This window comes from Coffea arabica, chromosome 7e (genome assembly GCF_036785885.1).
Source record: "Coffea arabica cultivar ET-39 chromosome 7e, Coffea Arabica ET-39 HiFi, whole genome shotgun sequence".
Classification (NCBI taxonomy): domain Eukaryota; kingdom Viridiplantae; phylum Streptophyta; class Magnoliopsida; order Gentianales; family Rubiaceae; genus Coffea; species Coffea arabica.
Genome location: NC_092323.1, coordinates 29,889,452 through 29,907,233, shown reverse-complemented (window position 1 = coordinate 29,907,233; position 17,782 = coordinate 29,889,452). Strand labels below are relative to the sequence as shown.

Genomic DNA, 17,782 nt, shown 5'->3' with positions numbered 1-17,782 from the left:
TTTTAAGCTGCAAAAAGGGGGAGCTTTTCACGATTTTTCTTGGCCAAGAGGGGACCAAAAAATTCTGTCTTTGTTCATCACACAAGTAGGTAACGATCCGACCTTCGAATTTTGGTTTATGGAAGTAGAATTAAACGTATAAACTCTTGCATGCATGTGGGTAGTCTTGTTTACGATGAATTTTTGTTTGGTGGGCTCTATGAACTCCCACTTTTGATGGAAGGACTGATTTGATGATTGATGATGAAAATAATGTTGGTTTAGTGCTTATATTGGTGGATTAATGTTGGGTTGTTGATAGAAACTCATGGATGGTGCAATGACCAAAAGTGACCATTTTGCCCCTGGTTTGTTCGACCACTTTTGTGCAAAATTTTAAGGTTCTAATGGTTTGTTTATGTTGTTTACATGTTATATTGGTTGTGTATAAAGTTTCATTGAAAAATAACATGATTTGATCACCCAAATGTCGGAAATTCGAAAGCTTGAAAATCTGGAATTTGAATCCCGTCACTGCCCAGGCAGTCTTCTTGTTTCGGCCATAACTTGTTGCTCCGATGTCGGAATCGAGTGCCGTTTGTGGCACTGGAAAATAGACATTCCTATCTTTCTGTTGGTATAAAATTCATGTCCTGGTTTTACTTGAGCTAGCCAAACCATTCATTTGAAATCCACTGTCCTGTTTCGTTGCTTCCTGGAAGGCAGCTCATGAGCTGCAACTTAATGCTCACGAACGAGCTGGTTATGGACTGATTTTGAAAATGGTTTCTTCTGAGAAAAGGTATCCTTATGAGTTTATTTTCCAATACCACCAACCACGCTCAATTCTGAGTTGAATTGAGTGATTTATGATCAAAGCTCGAATCTGGTCTGGTGAAGGAATACCTTACATTTGGACAGATTTGAACTAGCAATGATTTGGGACTTGTTATCCGAAATTTCTTGGTGTAAATCACCGATCAAATGTACCTTGGACATATTTTAGACATTACTTACTGGAATAAATCATGTTTGAGTCGTTTCTTGGCCAAATGTTTGGAAAACGGCAAAACGGAAGCTCAAAGGCAGCTTAGCCTTCGAACTTCTTGCGATTTCAACGGTTTTGTTAACTGACTTCCCGTTCATATTTTTCTATGAAATTTGGCAAGGGAGTGGCCCTTATATGGTAGTATATTCATACCAAATTTGGTGCCATTTTGAGTCCATTTTACTACCAAAATAAAGTCCCAAAGTTTGGAACTCAAATCTGGAAACTAGCTTAACAGTTTCGTTTTTCCTCCAATTTTGAGCGACCGTATCTCGGTGCTCAAAACTCCGATTCTTGATCTGTTTGCTCTGTCCTAAACTTTACTTGCAACTCTAAATGAGTTATAAATTTTGGAGGCTGGTTTGCAACGTATGAATTTTACCGAATTTCCAAAGTTGGCGAAAAACCAACCTCAAAACTGTCTTGCAAGTTTAAAACAGTAACTTTGAGCAAATTTTGAATGCCTGCCATTTGGAATCATGGAAAACTGTATTCTAGGAACTTTTAGTATATTGGAAGTAGTTTCCAATGGTACCAAATTTTCCAATTTTGGACTTGTAGAGAGTGAGATACGATTTTTCAAAGTAAGTGTAACAAATCTGAAAATTTCTAACTTCAAGCAAATGGAGTTTTGCAAACTCTCTCTTTTTCCTTTGATATCACTGGATCGTTTTACACTCGATTTCAAGGATGAAAATCAGATTTTGCTTGTGTTTTAAAACCTCACTTTTGAGCCTCGATTTACGAGTAATTAAGGCTCATTCTCGTGAAATTTTCTTAGATTGTACAATGGTACAATCTTCCTTATTAATTGGGATGTATAAGTGATAGTTTATTATTAAATGCTCAGGCGCTCAACAGGATCTTCCAGAGGATCTCACGGGAGACGCCTAAATCATCATTTGAACTTGCTACTTGAATCACTGTGAGTGTCAAGTGCATGAGTTTGTTGCTAAATGGTTAATTGGTTCTTATCCGTTATGTGAATTTGAAAATTTGAGACGAGTGTGTACTTTATCGCACTCGCTCTCTTTCGAATGAACTTATATTTGAATTTTGCTATGTGAATTTATATTTGACTTGTACATAGTAATGTGGATGTGATTCGTATTTGTGATTCATATATGTGATCCGTATTTGTGATTCCTATTTGGAATCGTCGATTTGAGCGTTGCTCATCGACTTATATCCGTATTCATATTTGCATTCATATTCGTATTCAGGGGACGCCCAAACTCATTGGCTAACTTTGCGAATCGAGCCAGCATGGGCTTGGTCGACAAGCTTAGCAAACCATGAGATATTCGTAGAGCATGATCTATTGGAGAGATCTTGCTCGGCATTACTAGTGCAGTATTGCCATGATATACTCGAGTATTATTAAAAAAAAAATTTGATGAGCGGACCCGGTAAGGGGGTGTAACGGTGACGGGATTCGAAGAAAAGTGGTGTATCTACGAATTCGATACTTATGTGGTTGGCGGAGTGTCAACGTGAGATGTGATCAAGACTTTGACTCGACTACGTGGAATTTAGCTCCTGAGAGCTACAGTATCCTTGAATTGTTTCTGTTCATTTTTCCTATTCGAAATGTGAATTATTCGAATTTTATAGCTTTACTTACTATGTAAATTGCGGCTACTTGGGTTATGTGTTTGCATGTGTGTTTCTTGGCCTCACTGAGTATTGGCTCATCCCATTAGTTTGTTTTCCTTAACAGGAATGGAGGAAGTGAATTTCGGAGGAACCCCTTTTGATGTATTTTGGTATTAGGGTTTCAAATGTTTTGGCTGGACTTGTGATTGTTGTATAGTTTGGGGAACTGATGTATCTTTTGGGAACTTGATGTAAGGATTGGCTAACTGATGTATTTTGAACTCGTGGTGTGAGCCTTGGATGGTTGATTATGGAAGCGACTTTTCTTTATTTGGCTCGTATTAATTGTTATGTATCGATAAGTTTGAATCAATTTGTCTTGAGTTTTGGCGAGAGCTAGGCAGGCGTTCCGCGGATACCCTTGGGTTCTCCCTTGGGAGAAGTGGGGGCGTCATATTTAGGAAATAATTGTATTAACTTCTAAACTTTAAGTTTTTCGTGAAATTATTCCTGGCCAGTTGTTTAGAGGAAAATTGTTAAAAACACTAGATTTTAATAACTTTAACTAAAAAGCGTAGAAAACTTGTTTGGCAGGAAAACTTACTTGAAGTAAAGTAATTCTAGTTGCACCTCTAGAAAGAAAAGTATTTTTTTTAGGAAACTATATGAAACATTTGATCACCTTTGCTAATCTTAACTCCAAGAAAAATGTCAAGTTATCTCGAGAAAATACAACTATTTATATACTAGATAATCTCTTATATATATATAAACCAAGAACTTGTATAGTAAAACTTATAGTTTTAAAAACTTGGTTTTCTAGGGTAGCGAGGACGTGGACTTCGATTTCCAACTTGACTTTTGAGCTTTACTCTTGGTGAGTGTCCCTGCTTGTTCTATGCTTATTTGGTTAAAGTGCTTTCGTGACTCGATATGCGATACTTGGAAAATGATTGCTGATCCATCGAAGTGAGCAGTGTGTACTTATCACACTAGCCTTTCGAGTGGTGACTTGTTTGAAATGTTTTCGTGAATATTTAGCTTGTGCTTGCTATAAGTGTTGGACGTAAAGTCGTTGGGTGAATCCCTCGACCAGTCTATAAGTGTTGGACGTAACGTCGTTGGGTGAATTCCTCGACCAGTCTAAGGTATACTCGAATATTACCACTTTCATGTTTGGCGTGCGGGCCCGGTACAGGGGTAAGATTGGTGGTTGGAGTTAAGAAAAATAAAAAAGATCTACACGGACCTTAGGTAGTGAAAGTTGACGGAGGGTCGACTACGGAAAATTTTGATCAAGCTCGTGGGGAAAATGGCTCCTGAGAGCCCTGTATCCTTTCTTGTGTTGTTAAACGCTTTCCTAATTGCTTACTTTAATTGAAGTTAATGCTCGTTATTTGTTTTATGTGATTGCATGTTTTGGGGCACCACTGAGTTTTAGCTCACCCCACGTTATTTTGTTTTCCTTGACAGGTCTTGGCATGTGAGAAAGATCAAAAATCTACTTTACTTGTTATGAATGTAATTCGAATTAAACAGTGTAGCTTTGTTTTGGGTTGCCACTTGAAGCTGGAAAAGTGCAAACCCTGGTTTTGTTACTTGGCTTGTAAGAATGTATTTGGCTTGTATGAATTTGTTAAATGGGATTGTTTGACTTTATTCCGTGGTTTGTAATGCGTAAAGTATTTAAGAATCGACGAGTCGCTATCTTAAAGTGTTGTTATCTTTGAAGTTAATGTGGTCTTGGTTATTGGTCTATTTTGGTGGATCAATATTGTAATAGCTTAGGCTATACTTCGGAAGGATTTGGGCTAGATTTCTTGCGTGAGTCCTGGCGAGAGTTAGGCAGACGGCCCGCCAACCCTCTGGTTCGCCTTAGGGGGAAGTGGGGTCGCCACAATAATGACTAGGGATAATTTTAGAAACCTCCCCTGAGGTTTCATGAAATATCACCTAGCTCCCTTGAAGTTTTCAAAATCTCACTTAGCACCCCTCAAATTGACATTTTGGTAACATTATCACCCTTCTAACCAAAAGTAACATAAAAAAATTCATGTTTGAGGAGAGAGATTATTTTAGTGTCTTTAATACCCTTAGCCTATAGAAAAATGAATATTTTACAAACCAAGGAAAAAAGTACTAAATTGGAACTATCTTAAAAATGAGGAGATGAAAATTAATAAGATTTTATGTTACAGCCAATAGTCATTCCTATAGTAGAGAGAGACAGTAAAAGCAAATATTTTTTTAAACCATTTCTATAAATAAAACCCTCCATAGCACTGAAGGCAATTAGCCTGTAAAAAGTATACATTTGAGCCAAAAAAAATTCAGCAATAGATGAAATTCAACTTCAATATCATAGAGAGAATTTACTCAAAATAGGCCGACATTTTTATAGGTATGAAATATGAAAATTTTATTATAAAAACTCAGAATTTGAAAAACTGCAGTTCGGAGTTTTAGTTACTTTATTTCTCTTGCACTCTACATGAATAGGAACAAATAACTAAATAAATAAATAAAGTTGTGAAACACAAAAAAAAAGGGGGAAAAAAGAACCAGCAACTATTTTTCTCTAAATGCGTTGGATATTTCATTGATTATGATTAAATCCTATATTTCATTGACATTTAGAGAAAGAAAAACAAGTTTAGAAATTTTAAATATGAGGGTATTATTGACAATTCATCACATTTGATATTCGCATATGGTCCTACTATCACTTCAAGGGTGCTAAGTGAGATTTTGAAAAGTTCAGGGGAGCTACGTGATATTTCATGAAACCTCAGGGGAGGTTTATGAAATTATCCCTAATAACTAATAAGGGTTTTTGTTACTTTTGTGTATATTTTGTGTACATATATTTTTTTTTACGGGGGACGGGACAGGTGTATGTTGCCTCATCTTCCGCTCCGTTTTAAGGCGAGGGTAAATTTTTTGCCCCCGCCCCCGCCCCCCCAATCCCCCGCCCCCTTTGCCATCCCTATTGACAATGTGAGTTAGATGCTTGCTATGCTTGTATGTAAGCAGTATAATCCAATGCGGATTCTCCATCTCCTCCCATCATCCCTTGTAAAGTTTTATATTAACGTTTAATGTGCCTATCTTTTTCTATGATCTAACTTAAATTTACACCTCATTATCTGTATTCACATTTGAAATCTTTTATGTGTATCATAAATGTAGACCTCCTCATGTATGAAACGCTAATCCAAAAACTATTTACTTCATATATGAGCCACTGTTACAAAACAGATCTTTGAAGGTAATTGTTTAAGGGTTCGTTTGGGAGTGGATGATTTGGAGAGAAAAGAAAGGGAAAGAAGAGAAAGTGAACATTTCCTTCGTTTGTTAGTTTTAATTAGGAAAGAATAGAAGAGAAATGGAAGGATTTAAGAGAATAACTAGTAAGTAAAATTTTTCATCCCAAATTGGAGAGAAATGGAGAGAAAGTTGGAGAAAGCTTATGAAAGTTTTTTAAAATACCTATTTTATCCTTAAAAATGTTTTGAACAAATATTTAATAACTTTTATATCCAAAATCATTCCACTAATTCTCAAAACTCCCAAATAACATAACAATCTCTTCTCTTCTCTCATAACTTAAGTTTTTCCTTCTTCTCTTTTCTATCCTAAACTCCCAAACTTAGCCTAAGTGTTTTTCAAATAATCAACGATGACAACAATAAAGAAGTAGACTACTCACGAAGAGTGACATAGATCAATACGTCGACGATGATCAGTTCAACCAAATAATTTCAAAGAAAGTCAAAAAATAAAACGAATGTTCAAAACTAGTAGTAAAACAATACAAATACAACAAAATTTAAAGTAAAAAATTCTAACACCTTCACGGTACCATGAATGTGGAGCATGTTGAAATCATTTAAAAGTTTATAAAATTCTCAGTCAGTCAATCTTGAGAAGTGTATATTCTTTTTTATCATGTACTCTTTGAAATTTTTTAATAAATAGGTTAGAGTTTATGTCCAATCTTACACCGTTTCTAGGCAGTTTTTTTATTAAGAAAAAAAAACTATTTACTTCGACAAATTCTCAGAACTAAAAGTAGTTTTAATATATTGTTATCTTTTCTTCATGCAGGCCTATTTTCCATAACATGTGGACTTGCAAATTTTACTTTGTCCTGCTTTTTATTTTTTAAACCTTTGTTAAATTTTACTTAACCACTTATTTTCAAGAATCTCCTTTGCCAAAACCATTGCCATTACCACTTTAGTTTTTTTTTTTTAAACTCGAAAAGCCTTTTCCTTTTTGTGGTATTCCTACTAAAGTAAAAATATAGAGAAGCTAATACCAAGTTAGTAGTTACTACTAATGGTCTATAACCAAGTAAAAGTCCAAGGCCCAAGGCCCAGGCAATAAATAATAAGGAAAATTTTAGGATTAGGAATAGGTAGGGTAGTTGGTAATTCGGTACCAATTCGGTGCATACTGAATTCACCGAATTCTAATATGGTATAAAATAGGTAATGAGATTATGAATTTGGTAATAAGCGATTTCGAATTCAAAATTCGGTAATTGAAATCGGGTACCGCATTACCGCATTCGAATACCAAATTGATATATAAAATTATATAATATATAGATAAATGCTATTTAGTATTAGTATATACTACTAATACTTTATTATATTATATAGGTAAATGTTATTAATAATAATTAGTATATGGGTATTATCATCATATCATGTACTTATAATACTAATAATATATAATAATGTACAATATATTTATATTATTTTAGTATTTATTAATTGTTATATGACTACAATAATGCATAGTAATACATTACAATATAAGATAACTATAATACTTATTATTTTATACATGAGTAACATACTAACATGACTAGAATTAGATAATAATTAATACATATATGTATAATACTAAATATTAAACAATAAACATAATTAGTAATTATAATTTAGATATTGGTAATTTGATACATCATTCATGTTTGAATTATTGAATATTTGAATGCGTAATCTATAACTTGCAAGTATTAGTGTACTCTAAATTTACATTACATATTCACTAATTTTAAGGCTTTAAGTAAAGATAAGACAACTAAGCAGTGTAAGTGAATGTATATGAATTGCAAATCAATGTATTAGTGTATTGACTTTCACAATAACATATGTAAGTAAATAAGTTTAATTTTGATTTGAAATAAATTATAAGTTTGTAACTAACATAACTTATCACTAATCATTGTAATTTGTAAGTTTGTAACTAATATGACTTATTATTAATCATTGTAAATTATAAATTCATAAATTATTACTAATCATTGTACAGTCTAAGGTTTATTCTAGTTTAAATTAATCACTTTTTATGTGTTCCTTAAATCATAGACTAAGGATTGTAGGTATAAGTGATCAAATAAGTTAAAATTCATATTATATATTTACTAATCTTAAGGCTTTAAGTATAGACAAAATAACTAAGCAGTGTAAGTGAATGCATGCGAGTTGCAAATCAAGTAAATATTTATTTTGATTTGAAATAAATTATAAGTTTGTAACTAATGTAACTTATCACTAATCATTGATTCATTGTAATTTGTAAGTTTGTAACTAATATTACTTATTATTAATCATTGTAAATTATAAATTCATTGTAACTACTAACTAAATTAGTTGAAATTAATCATTTTTTATGTGTTTCTTAAATCATAGACCAAGAATTTTAGGTATAAGTGATCAAATAAATGCCAATTAAACCACAAAATGATTTGAACATAAGTAATGTGTTCAATTATGAATAAATTTGGGGATCAAATCAGTAATAATTTTTAAATCATTGAGGAGCATAATGAATGTATTATAATTTAGGAGCCCCAATTTATAAATTAAAAATTACAAAATCACTTCATTTGGGAAAAGTCGGATTTCATCTTCAGCTGATGAAAAGTGAGAAAACAACCATTGCAAATTTGCAATATTGCATAGTGCCGTGACCGCCGTCGCCTAGGGTTTTCACAGCACTAACACTCCCAAGTCCCAAGTCCCAATTCCCAAATCGAAGCTGGTCTCCGCCTCTCCGGTCTCCGCCAGTCCGCCGCGCTCTACGTCTCCTGTCGGCTGTGTCCTGCCGTGCTGGTTCATCGCTGCCGAGTGTCGAAGACGAAGCACCAAGATCTCACTGGTTCATCGCTGGTTCATCACTGCTCATCTCTGGCTCGCTTAGGTAAGTGCTCCTCTGTTTTTGGCTCTGTGTCTCTGGCATTAAAATGGGCCAAGATGGACTAGGAAATTTGTTATCCTGAATTGAAAAGGGGTAGAAATCTGAGCTTCCAATTGCAAACTCTAACTGTTGTAGTAGTTTAGATTAGGTGTGATATAACATAAGCTTTGTATTTTATACACAAGAAAGCTCTCTCCAGTTGTGCAGCCTTCAAAAGTTAAGGCCTTGGGGAAAAATTCCACCTTTTACCCGTTAGAAAAATTAAAAAGGAAAAAACTTGCTAAAATGAAAATTTTACCTCCTTGTCCGTGGAGATTCTCAATCTCTGGTGCACATCTAGTGAAAGTACGGCTCCAGAAGTTGTACCTAGGATTCTGGATATGAATTTTCTGCAATGTGTAAAAGAAGAAACATCTATGTATAAATAAGCAGAAAGGTCACCTTAATAAGCTCAATAAAAGTAATCAGCTCCTGAATAAGTAATGGAAAGCATTGGAGCAAGTCTAGAACATATCGAAGAGAACAATTTAGCTTTTATAACTACAAATCAGTAGAAGGCCTACATATGTCTAGCTTCTTTACATATTTTCAGTCTAATATTTGTAGCTTTCTCATGGCTTGCGGGGGTTGGTAGTTGCTGAACTATAAAGATTGGTTTTATATATTCTCTTAATTTGCTTCAGGGTTTTTTTTAACATAATAGATGAATTCGGTTAGACCGAATTCATTACTGTTTTCGAATTTGAAATCGGGTACCGCATGAATTCGGTAATGCCCAATTCGAAATTGAAAACGGTTTAGATTTCTATAGGTGCAATAACCGAAAAAATCGAATTCAGCGCACCGATTTACCGCATTTGCACCGAATGCTCACCCCTAGGAATAGGGGTGTTAACGGTCCGGGTCGAGACCCGGACCCGAACCGGGCCTGCCTACATATTCCGGGTCCGGATAGATATATAGACCCGTGACCCGGAACCGTTTTATCTAATAAAATTACGGATCAAATATGAAATATGTCATTCCGACCCGTATTCGACTTGGACCCGTTTTTAATTAATTAATAATTAAAAATATATACCTATCTATCAATTATTCATATCAGTACACAATAATACACTTTCATAGTTTCATTCCCAAAATCTGTCGAACCCTAATACCCACACCCACCGCCGCACCGCACCCCTTTTCCCCTCAGTCTATCTCTCTTTTTCTCTGCCTTCGGCCCTCTCCACTGACCAGTCCGCTCTTCCATCTCCATTGTGATGCCCCATCTCTCCATCTCCGGCGACACTCTCTGACATCAGAAGTGCGTTGGATATCAGAGGTCCAAGAAGTCCATCTCTGGCGACGCTCTCTCCATCTCCATTCTCCAGCAGTCCAGCTCCAAAGAAGCCAAACCCGGCTTCTTTCTCCACCTTCTAGCAGCCCGGCTTTCTTTCTCACAATCACAGGTAATTTTTTAAAATTTTTCAATACCTGTGATTAAAGAATCAACAAAGAAGGTTGATCAAATTTAGATTAAAATAAAACAAACAAAAAAAATGAAGAAAAAGAAAAGGGCAAATCAAAAATCGACTTTGAGAAAAATACAAAGAGTATATAGATACAGCGACTTATACATACGTATATACAGGTGCAAAATAGTTAGAAATTGGCTTTTTTTTTTGGGCTTCTGGATTCTGGAATGGAAGTTTGATGAGAATTGGATTTTTTATTTTAACATTTCTTTTTTTTTGGGGTGTGTGTTTGTATACACTATATTCAATATTTGGGTGCGGATGTTTGAGACGGGCTTCAGTTTAAAAAAGCGTGATCAATCCAATTCTCTGTTTCTGATGTGGGAAAACAAATAAGGCCGTTAAGATGAGCTCAGGCGCCGTTTTCATGTTGGATTCAATTGCAGGGTCATTTTCGTTGTCTTTATGCGAGATCCGTGTCGTGAGGTGGCCGTACTCTTAACAAATAAGCATACTCTTTGTTCAATACCTGTAATTTTCGTTCATTTTTGCTCGTTTTTTTTCTGTGTCTCTCTTCTTTTAATTAATTTTCCTTGTTTTTACAGCCTTGTATCTAAATTACAGAAGTCTTATATCTAAATTATAGAAGTCTTGCACCCTTCTAACTTTTACCGTTATTTTATTTGTTGCATTAATTCATGATTTAGCATATTCCTTGGTTGAAAAATGGGGCATAAAAGAACATGCAGTTGGACTGAAGTTGAAACAGTTCTAAACATATCAGGATTCTTTGATTGGTCTTATCCGGGTAGGCCTGGACCCGGACCCGGGACCTGTCGGGTGCAGTGCCGGGATAAAGAACAAGAGACCCGTTGGGTATTCGATCCGGGTCCAGAATTAATACAGTGCTACGGGTCCGGGTCCGGATTTATTAATTCCGGCCCAGACCCGCCCCGTTGACAGGCCTAATTAGGAAACATGGGCGGGTCAAATCGTAAATATAGGTCCGGATCTTGATACAGCGGATCTCACTCCCTATTAAGTATTAACTTTCCCTCTCTCCTCGCCGCTAGGTGAAGACGCAGTTCTCCTAGCTGAACCGCAACGCAGCATCTTCCGGCGGCAGCCAACGACGAGGATATACTTCTCTACCTCTTTATCCGGTAAGGTTACTTTATTTTATCTCTCACTTCTCGCCTTTTATTTATTTATTTACTTTTAATCTCACAAATTTCAATCTCTTGTATGCATCGTTTTTTTTTTCTATAATTCTTAGAATAGATTGTGCATTTCTATTTTTACGTTTGTCTACATTTTTTTAAACTTCTTTTTCGAAGCTTTGTGCTGGATTTACTGGTATATAGTTACTGCTAATTAATTTTTGGTAGTTTTCTTGTTGGACTTTGGGTTTAGGGTTTTGCGTAGGGAGCATAGCAGGAAATAGCAATAGCAATGAGTCGTAGCTTAGGAATACCGGTGAAGCTTCTACACGAAGCCACAGGACACATCGTGACCGTAGAGCTGAAGAGCGGAGAGCTCTACAGAGGCAGCATGGTTGAATGCGAAGACAATTGGAATTGCCAGCTCGAGAACATCACTTTCACAGCTAAGGTATTCTCGTTCCAATGTTATTCTTCTGCCCTTCATTACGAATTGTGAAAGTGCTTTTCTGTTTCGGGTGTCTTTATGCTGCTTTCGAGCTTCTTAATGACTTTTTTCTTTCACTTTGATTCCAATGCATGATGGGTGGAAGCCTACGATAATTTTCTGTGGCAGGAAAATTGAAGCTATGGGATGTTAGTAAATTGGAACTGAAATCTATTCACTCTTTAAGGAGGTAACATGGGTTGGGTGGTGAATGCTACCCAGAACACGAGGACAGTCAGTTGTATTTGTGCTCATAAATGATGTATACAGGTTTCCTAGAAAGAATTTCATGTTTGTGGCAAAAGTATTTTAAAACTATTATTGGCAATATGTTCTTATATAACAGAATTCTATCCAACTAAATTCCTGGTTTTGTATTTTCTTTTTCTTTTTTTTTTTTAAATTCTTTGATCTTACATGCAAGACCATTCTTTAATATGTGTTTTTTTTTTGGTTGGGGGTTAGGTCTTTAATACGTTAAGCATCTTATTTTATGACGTGTGCTTTAGGTGTCAGATGCCCGTCTCAGATTTTACAACAAATTAAGTGTCTTCTGCACACATGCTTTAGAGTTCAATGTGTCGGACTACCTGGGGTTGGGGTTGTAAGGAACTTTTTGACCTGTGGATGCTCATTTATCATACTTATTTTAACTGACAGCTGGTTTTAAGAGTATTCCCTTGATAATTTCATTGAAACTGAACCTGTCATTTTTGGCATTCATAAGCAAGTAGTTCCAGTGCCATATAATTTCTTCTACATCAATGGCTATAGAATATAAGTTCTCTTTTTGAATTATTGATAGATTCTGAACAGTCTCTTATCGTTTCATGGATCTTTGAAGCACTGATATAATTTACATCTCAATCCTGATATCTTCTTTTTTAAACCTCTGAACTGAAGCAAATTAGCTTCAAGACTTCAGTTGTTTTTGACTGCCTATTAGAGAGAGTTTCATTGGATTAAGATGTTATGTTGTGCCCTTTTGGCTTTTATTAGTCTTGTGGAAGACTAATTTTGGTCTGTATCTTTACAGGATGGTAAGGTATCACAACTTGAGCATGTTTTCATTCGAGGAAGCAAAGTCAGGTACAGAAACTGTAATATAAAATGTTTTTTGATTCTCTCAACTGCTTTCTGATTACGGGTAAAACAAATTTTTATCAGGTTTATGGTGATTCCAGATATGCTTAAGAATGCTCCAATGTTCAAACGTCTAGAAGCTAGAATCAAGGTGCTTTCCCAGTTTGCCCATGTGTATTAGAGTGTATTTGTGACCATCACAGCTTTGCTTACACTTTTTATATTATCTTTTGAAGGGCAAGGGTTCAGCACTCGGCGTTGGACGGGGACGTGCTGTTGCCATGAGAGCCAGGGTAAGATCTATTTCGTGACTTTTGCATCTTATACGCCAAGATCATTTATTTAAATCCAAAGTTAGGAATGACACTCCATATCTGTACTGTAAGCTCTGAAATGCATTATGATCTCTTTTTTCAAGAAAAGGCAATGCTGGATGGCCACTCTAGAACTGGGATTTAACAAATACTGTAAAACAAAGAGAATGTAGTTTTACGGAGTATGTAAAATGATTAGCTTGGAGAAATAGATAGTTACAAATTAAGTTTTGTGGAGTGAAGTTTGCCTGACTGTGCCCCATCCGTGTATGCAGGCTCAGGCTGCTGGTCGTGGAGCTCCACCTGGGAGGGGCGTTGTGCCACCTGTAAGGAGGTGATCATTCCAGAATATGATTGTAATCTTAAGAGCGTCAAAGCTCGTATATTATGCAAGGGAGATCATCAAATCCATGTTATGCAGCCCAATTTGGTATAGGATAATATTTGGCCTTTGAGACCTTAAGAATTATGTACGCTTTTGAACTTGGCTAGTGCTCATTTAGAGATGTGAATGGTTTTCCAATTTAAGCTTCCGTTTTAGCTGATTCTAAAATTTGATGTAAAGCAGATCGATCGGCTGTCTGTTAGTCATGTAGCGAAAGAAGTCGATGTGGGAAGTCGTATTCTGCTGTAACGTGGAAATAGCAAATTGCCTCCATCCGTAATTACTTGTGCGGATACAAATAGCGAGCAATGCAATAAGCTTTTTGAAGAGAATTGATCCAGAATTTGAATGATTATCAGGAATGCAAGGCTTATGGAGGAGAGGTTAGTTTTTGGTGGTGAAACGCAGTTGATAATCCAGAATTACGTGTGCCCTTTCATTAACCGCTGCCCTTGCTGCTACAAAAACACCTTTTACTGCCTGTTGGTTGGAAGGTCCAAAACTTCGTGGTTATTTTGAATGAGCGGCCGTTAGGCAGATTATTTGTGCCGCTTCTGACAAATTGCACCACCTTTGAAGGAGAAATTAAATTACGCTAATTGGAACCCGACTCAACTCATGGTCCTTTAAATGAAATGGAGCAATTCTAACTCAGATGTTTTCGGCCCAATCAATGTGCACCAAAACAGACATACTGCTTGAAATTCTCCATTATCTATACGTTAGTTAACAGTACTAGTATTATTCTATCAGATTGCGTGGTGTCGATGAAAAGCCCGACGATGAAGACACAATTGAATTGTGTATACTTTACTAATAATAAAAGTCTTCCTAGTTCAAGTAGTCACGCTATGAATTAGATGCAACAGAACTTTTTTCCTACAGCCTAAATCAAATCCTATCCATCCCACGAAGTGTTTGATTCACAATTCACAAACAAGAGTCTTGTCTTGTCTCTCTTGCCACATTATTTCTGTGCATGAACAGGCATGGAGACACCACTGTACAGCCCACAGAAAGGGACTGCCAAAATTCATCTGTATCAGAGGCAGCTGAGCTGGAAAATATAATAGTACAACCACCAAACGTTTGGTATAATTTTTCTTCATTCTTCAAGCACAACAAAAGTGTTCTCCGAATTGAAGAAGTTCTTGAGCAGTAGCGATCAATGGTTGTGGCTCTCCAAAGTGCGCCGAATTTATTTTATTTGGCATTTGGGCGGCGACTGATGACCAATAAAATTGTCTCGCTTGACGTTGACTTGGGTATGGAAGTCAGAAAATGGTTGGACTAATAAAAGGTGTCGATTTCAGATAAATGGTTGGACCACTAATGGTGATCGCAATGACTTCGAAAGATTGACTACTATTTTTATTATAACGGGGATTTATTTATGCGTTGAATATGAATAGGCTTTCTTTCTACTGAAAATGCTTGTTTGACCCGATGAGAAGACTCTTTTGGGTTTTGTGTGAACAGAAATTTCAACTTTTATGGTCTTGGTCAGGATTGCTTTAGTTTGACTTTCATATATATATATATATATATATATATATATATATATATATATATATATTCATGAAATGTATGACATCCTTGCTTAAGATGATTATTGAGAGTTAAAAACATACATAATAAGTATGTAAAATGTTTTTTCAGAATTGTATATATTTCTGGGCTGTGTGGATAAATAAAGCAAAGAAGAAAGGATAACAGCCTTCACTAATTAGTAGTTCAAATATGCTAAGCAAAACAAAAAAAAAATATTTTTTTTTGGGGGCAGGGGTCACTTCTAATGCACAGCTTTAACTGCCAAACAGAATGAAGAAAACAACTGATAAACCATATATATAGTCCACACTTCTAATTAAGCAATAAGTGTTAATTAAAGCTGATATTATGTGTTTGGGACATATCAACACTACTTCTTGAAGAATGAGTGGAGGATGATGTGAGGGTTTAACGCCTCTCTTGTCAATCAGAGTTTTATTAGCATGTGCTCTGCGTCTCCTTGATGAAAACTTCATCAAGGGAAATTGTTTTTGATCAGCTTCTAATTCCTACTACGAATATGAGTATGGATTTTCTTCATTCTGTCCCGTCAATAAACCCTAATAGTATTAGGTCTTACGTCCAATCCAAATCCAGAGACCAAAATCTTAATCTTCAATTGTGTGAACTTAATCAAACCATTGAATTAGGGGACCATTTGGAGGTCCCAACTGCATGTGCAAGGCGGAATATGTTTCCAACATGTCTTGGTCGATTTATGAAACCATGCCCAATCAATATTTGATGATTGATGGAATTGATTAACCCAACTTCTGTTCTACTTAATGAAACTCACTAATTGGCTTCCCTGCTTAATGATGATCCGCAAGACCAAAAGCCATTGCTTAAAACTCAGGGGAAAGAAAATGAAAATAAATGAAAATCAAATTTCAGTGCGATATTAACTATCACCGTCAATCAATCATATTCTTTTTTTTTTCTTTCAAGGATTGCTTTGAGATAGTGGTCCAATTCCAAGTGCAGAATCAGCAGCTCCTCAACCTTATTCAATCCAAACAAGCACGGGATATCAGATTAGCAACTGTGGTGGAGGATATTGTTCAACTTAGACTTTTGTTTCATATGTGCTTCTTTTGTCTAGTTCAAAATGATAACTATCATCTAAGCTCCAAGCTTAGTACTTATGCTTTAGGCATTACTTTTGATGAGGAACTTTTGTTTCCTTAGTGGTTAAATGACTGCTTGTATAGTTTCATCGAGCCTTTGCTTGTACTTGTACATCTTTTGAAAAGGAATACAACCATATATCGTTCCAAAAAAAAAAAAATCTCACTTTTGCAAAGAATTAAGTAGTACTCAAGGCCTCTCTTAACGATTGACGACCCTATTAATTACAAACACTAATCAGTTGCTATCTCCTCAATACCAGATTAAGAGACGTTACGTCTTTCTCATACTAGTTGTCCGCAATAACGAAGTCAACTCCAACATTTTGCAGTTTTTCTCTTGTTGACCTCGTTCATATCCATGCATAGAGAAGCTGTGTAAGAACTGAAAATAAAGAACTTGGCCAAAGCTGGGATGCAATATCCCTGGTTCCGGATATGACGGACTAATTTAGTGGTTGACAAGAAATGTAGCTAGCTGCGTCGAAATAAGTTGCTGCGGGTGGATCGAAATGGGGGTTGAATAATTGGCTAAAAAATGGCCTACTCTCTGGGACAATGGCTTGGAGGGGCCAGTAAGGACTTGATTGAATGTTCTCATTGACATGGAAAAATTAGAACGAAGAAACGCGTTAACCATCATGCAGATGCCGTCTTTATCACTATTGCTATTGGTTCGGGTAGCATACATATGGGACCTTTTGAACGCCAAATTATCACTTAGCATAGGGAAAAATCAGTAGCATCCTTATAGATTTATTGTACCATAAAGTTTTTAATGGACAAAAAGAATTTCAATGTCGGATTATTTGTTTTTCAATTATAAGAGAATTGATGAGTATGTCCCTATATTCTTTCTTTCTTTTTTTTTTTCTTTAACAGAAAACCTTTGTTTTCCATAATGGCGTTTTTATTTTCTTTGATATTGGAAATATCATAATGGAATTTTTTTAGAGTATTATCATTTTTTTTAAAAGGATAAGAAGCAAAGACTTTATTGGTAATTCATTTTACACCATGATGATGATGATGTGCAAGTCCAAGTTATGTAACTTCAAGTATTTCGCTTTCTTTTATGAAAAGGAAAGTGGGATTTGACCCACTCAAGTTGCATGTAACGTGTGATCATAAACTACGAAAAAATATCGGTTTCCAGGTCCACGGAATGAATTGTCAATGTGACACTAAAAACTTTGCGGTGCATCAAAAGGTTGGTGAGTTGCTTAATATAGTTGAATGTGTATATCATTCATCTTAGTATATACTCACATCTGTAATGCGAGAGTGCATGCATATTGTAAAAAACAAGTTTTTTTTTTTTTTAATGTTGAGGCCTTTGGCTATATTGAGCTGACTCTTAATACTTGTGTAAATAATAG

General features: G+C 35.7%; 1 protein-coding gene and 1 long non-coding RNA gene across 4 annotated transcripts; one reads left to right on the top strand and one right to left on the bottom strand.

Moving 5' to 3' along the window:
* The first annotated feature begins 8,630 nt into the window (after positions 1-8,630).
* LOC113700450 (small nuclear ribonucleoprotein SmD3b-like) lies at positions 8,631-13,893 on the top strand. Of its 3 annotated transcripts, none has more exons than XM_072059046.1 (7): positions 8,631-8,839; positions 11,370-11,459; positions 11,710-11,907; positions 12,980-13,032; positions 13,111-13,177; positions 13,263-13,319; positions 13,616-13,893. In XM_072059046.1, exons 3-7 carry the CDS (start codon positions 11,749-11,751, stop codon positions 13,676-13,678), a joined length of 399 nt encoding a protein of 132 aa, XP_071915147.1. In that variant the 5' UTR covers positions 8,631-8,839; positions 11,370-11,459; positions 11,710-11,748; the 3' UTR covers positions 13,679-13,893. The 3 variants fall into 3 exon arrangements, with proteins under 3 accessions (XP_071915147.1, XP_027076702.1, XP_027076703.1); XM_027220901.2 differs by lacking the exon at positions 8,631-8,839 and adding an exon at positions 9,935-10,290; XM_027220902.2 differs by lacking the exon at positions 8,631-8,839 and adding an exon at positions 9,982-10,290 and having other exon boundaries at positions 11,685-11,907.
* On the bottom strand, positions 10,199-10,595 carry LOC140011055 (uncharacterized). Its single transcript, XR_011818309.1, has 2 exons — positions 10,463-10,595; positions 10,199-10,315 (listed from the first exon to the last, which is right to left on the bottom strand). It is a non-coding gene; the product is annotated as an uncharacterized lncRNA (long non-coding RNA).
* Positions 13,894-17,782: the final 3,889 nt, after the last annotated feature.

Bases quoted from the DNA above. Each gene is read 5' to 3' on its own strand.
- LOC113700450 (XM_072059046.1), top strand. From the start codon at position 11,749: ATGAGTCGTAGCTTAGGAATACCGGTGAAGCTTCTACACGAAGCCACA. The intron at 13,033-13,110 runs GTACAGAAACTG...AATTTTTATCAG, and splicing joins ATTCGAGGAAGCAAAGTCAG to GTTTATGGTGATTCCAGATA. The intron at 13,178-13,262 runs GTGCTTTCCCAG...TATCTTTTGAAG, and splicing joins GTCTAGAAGCTAGAATCAAG to GGCAAGGGTTCAGCACTCGG.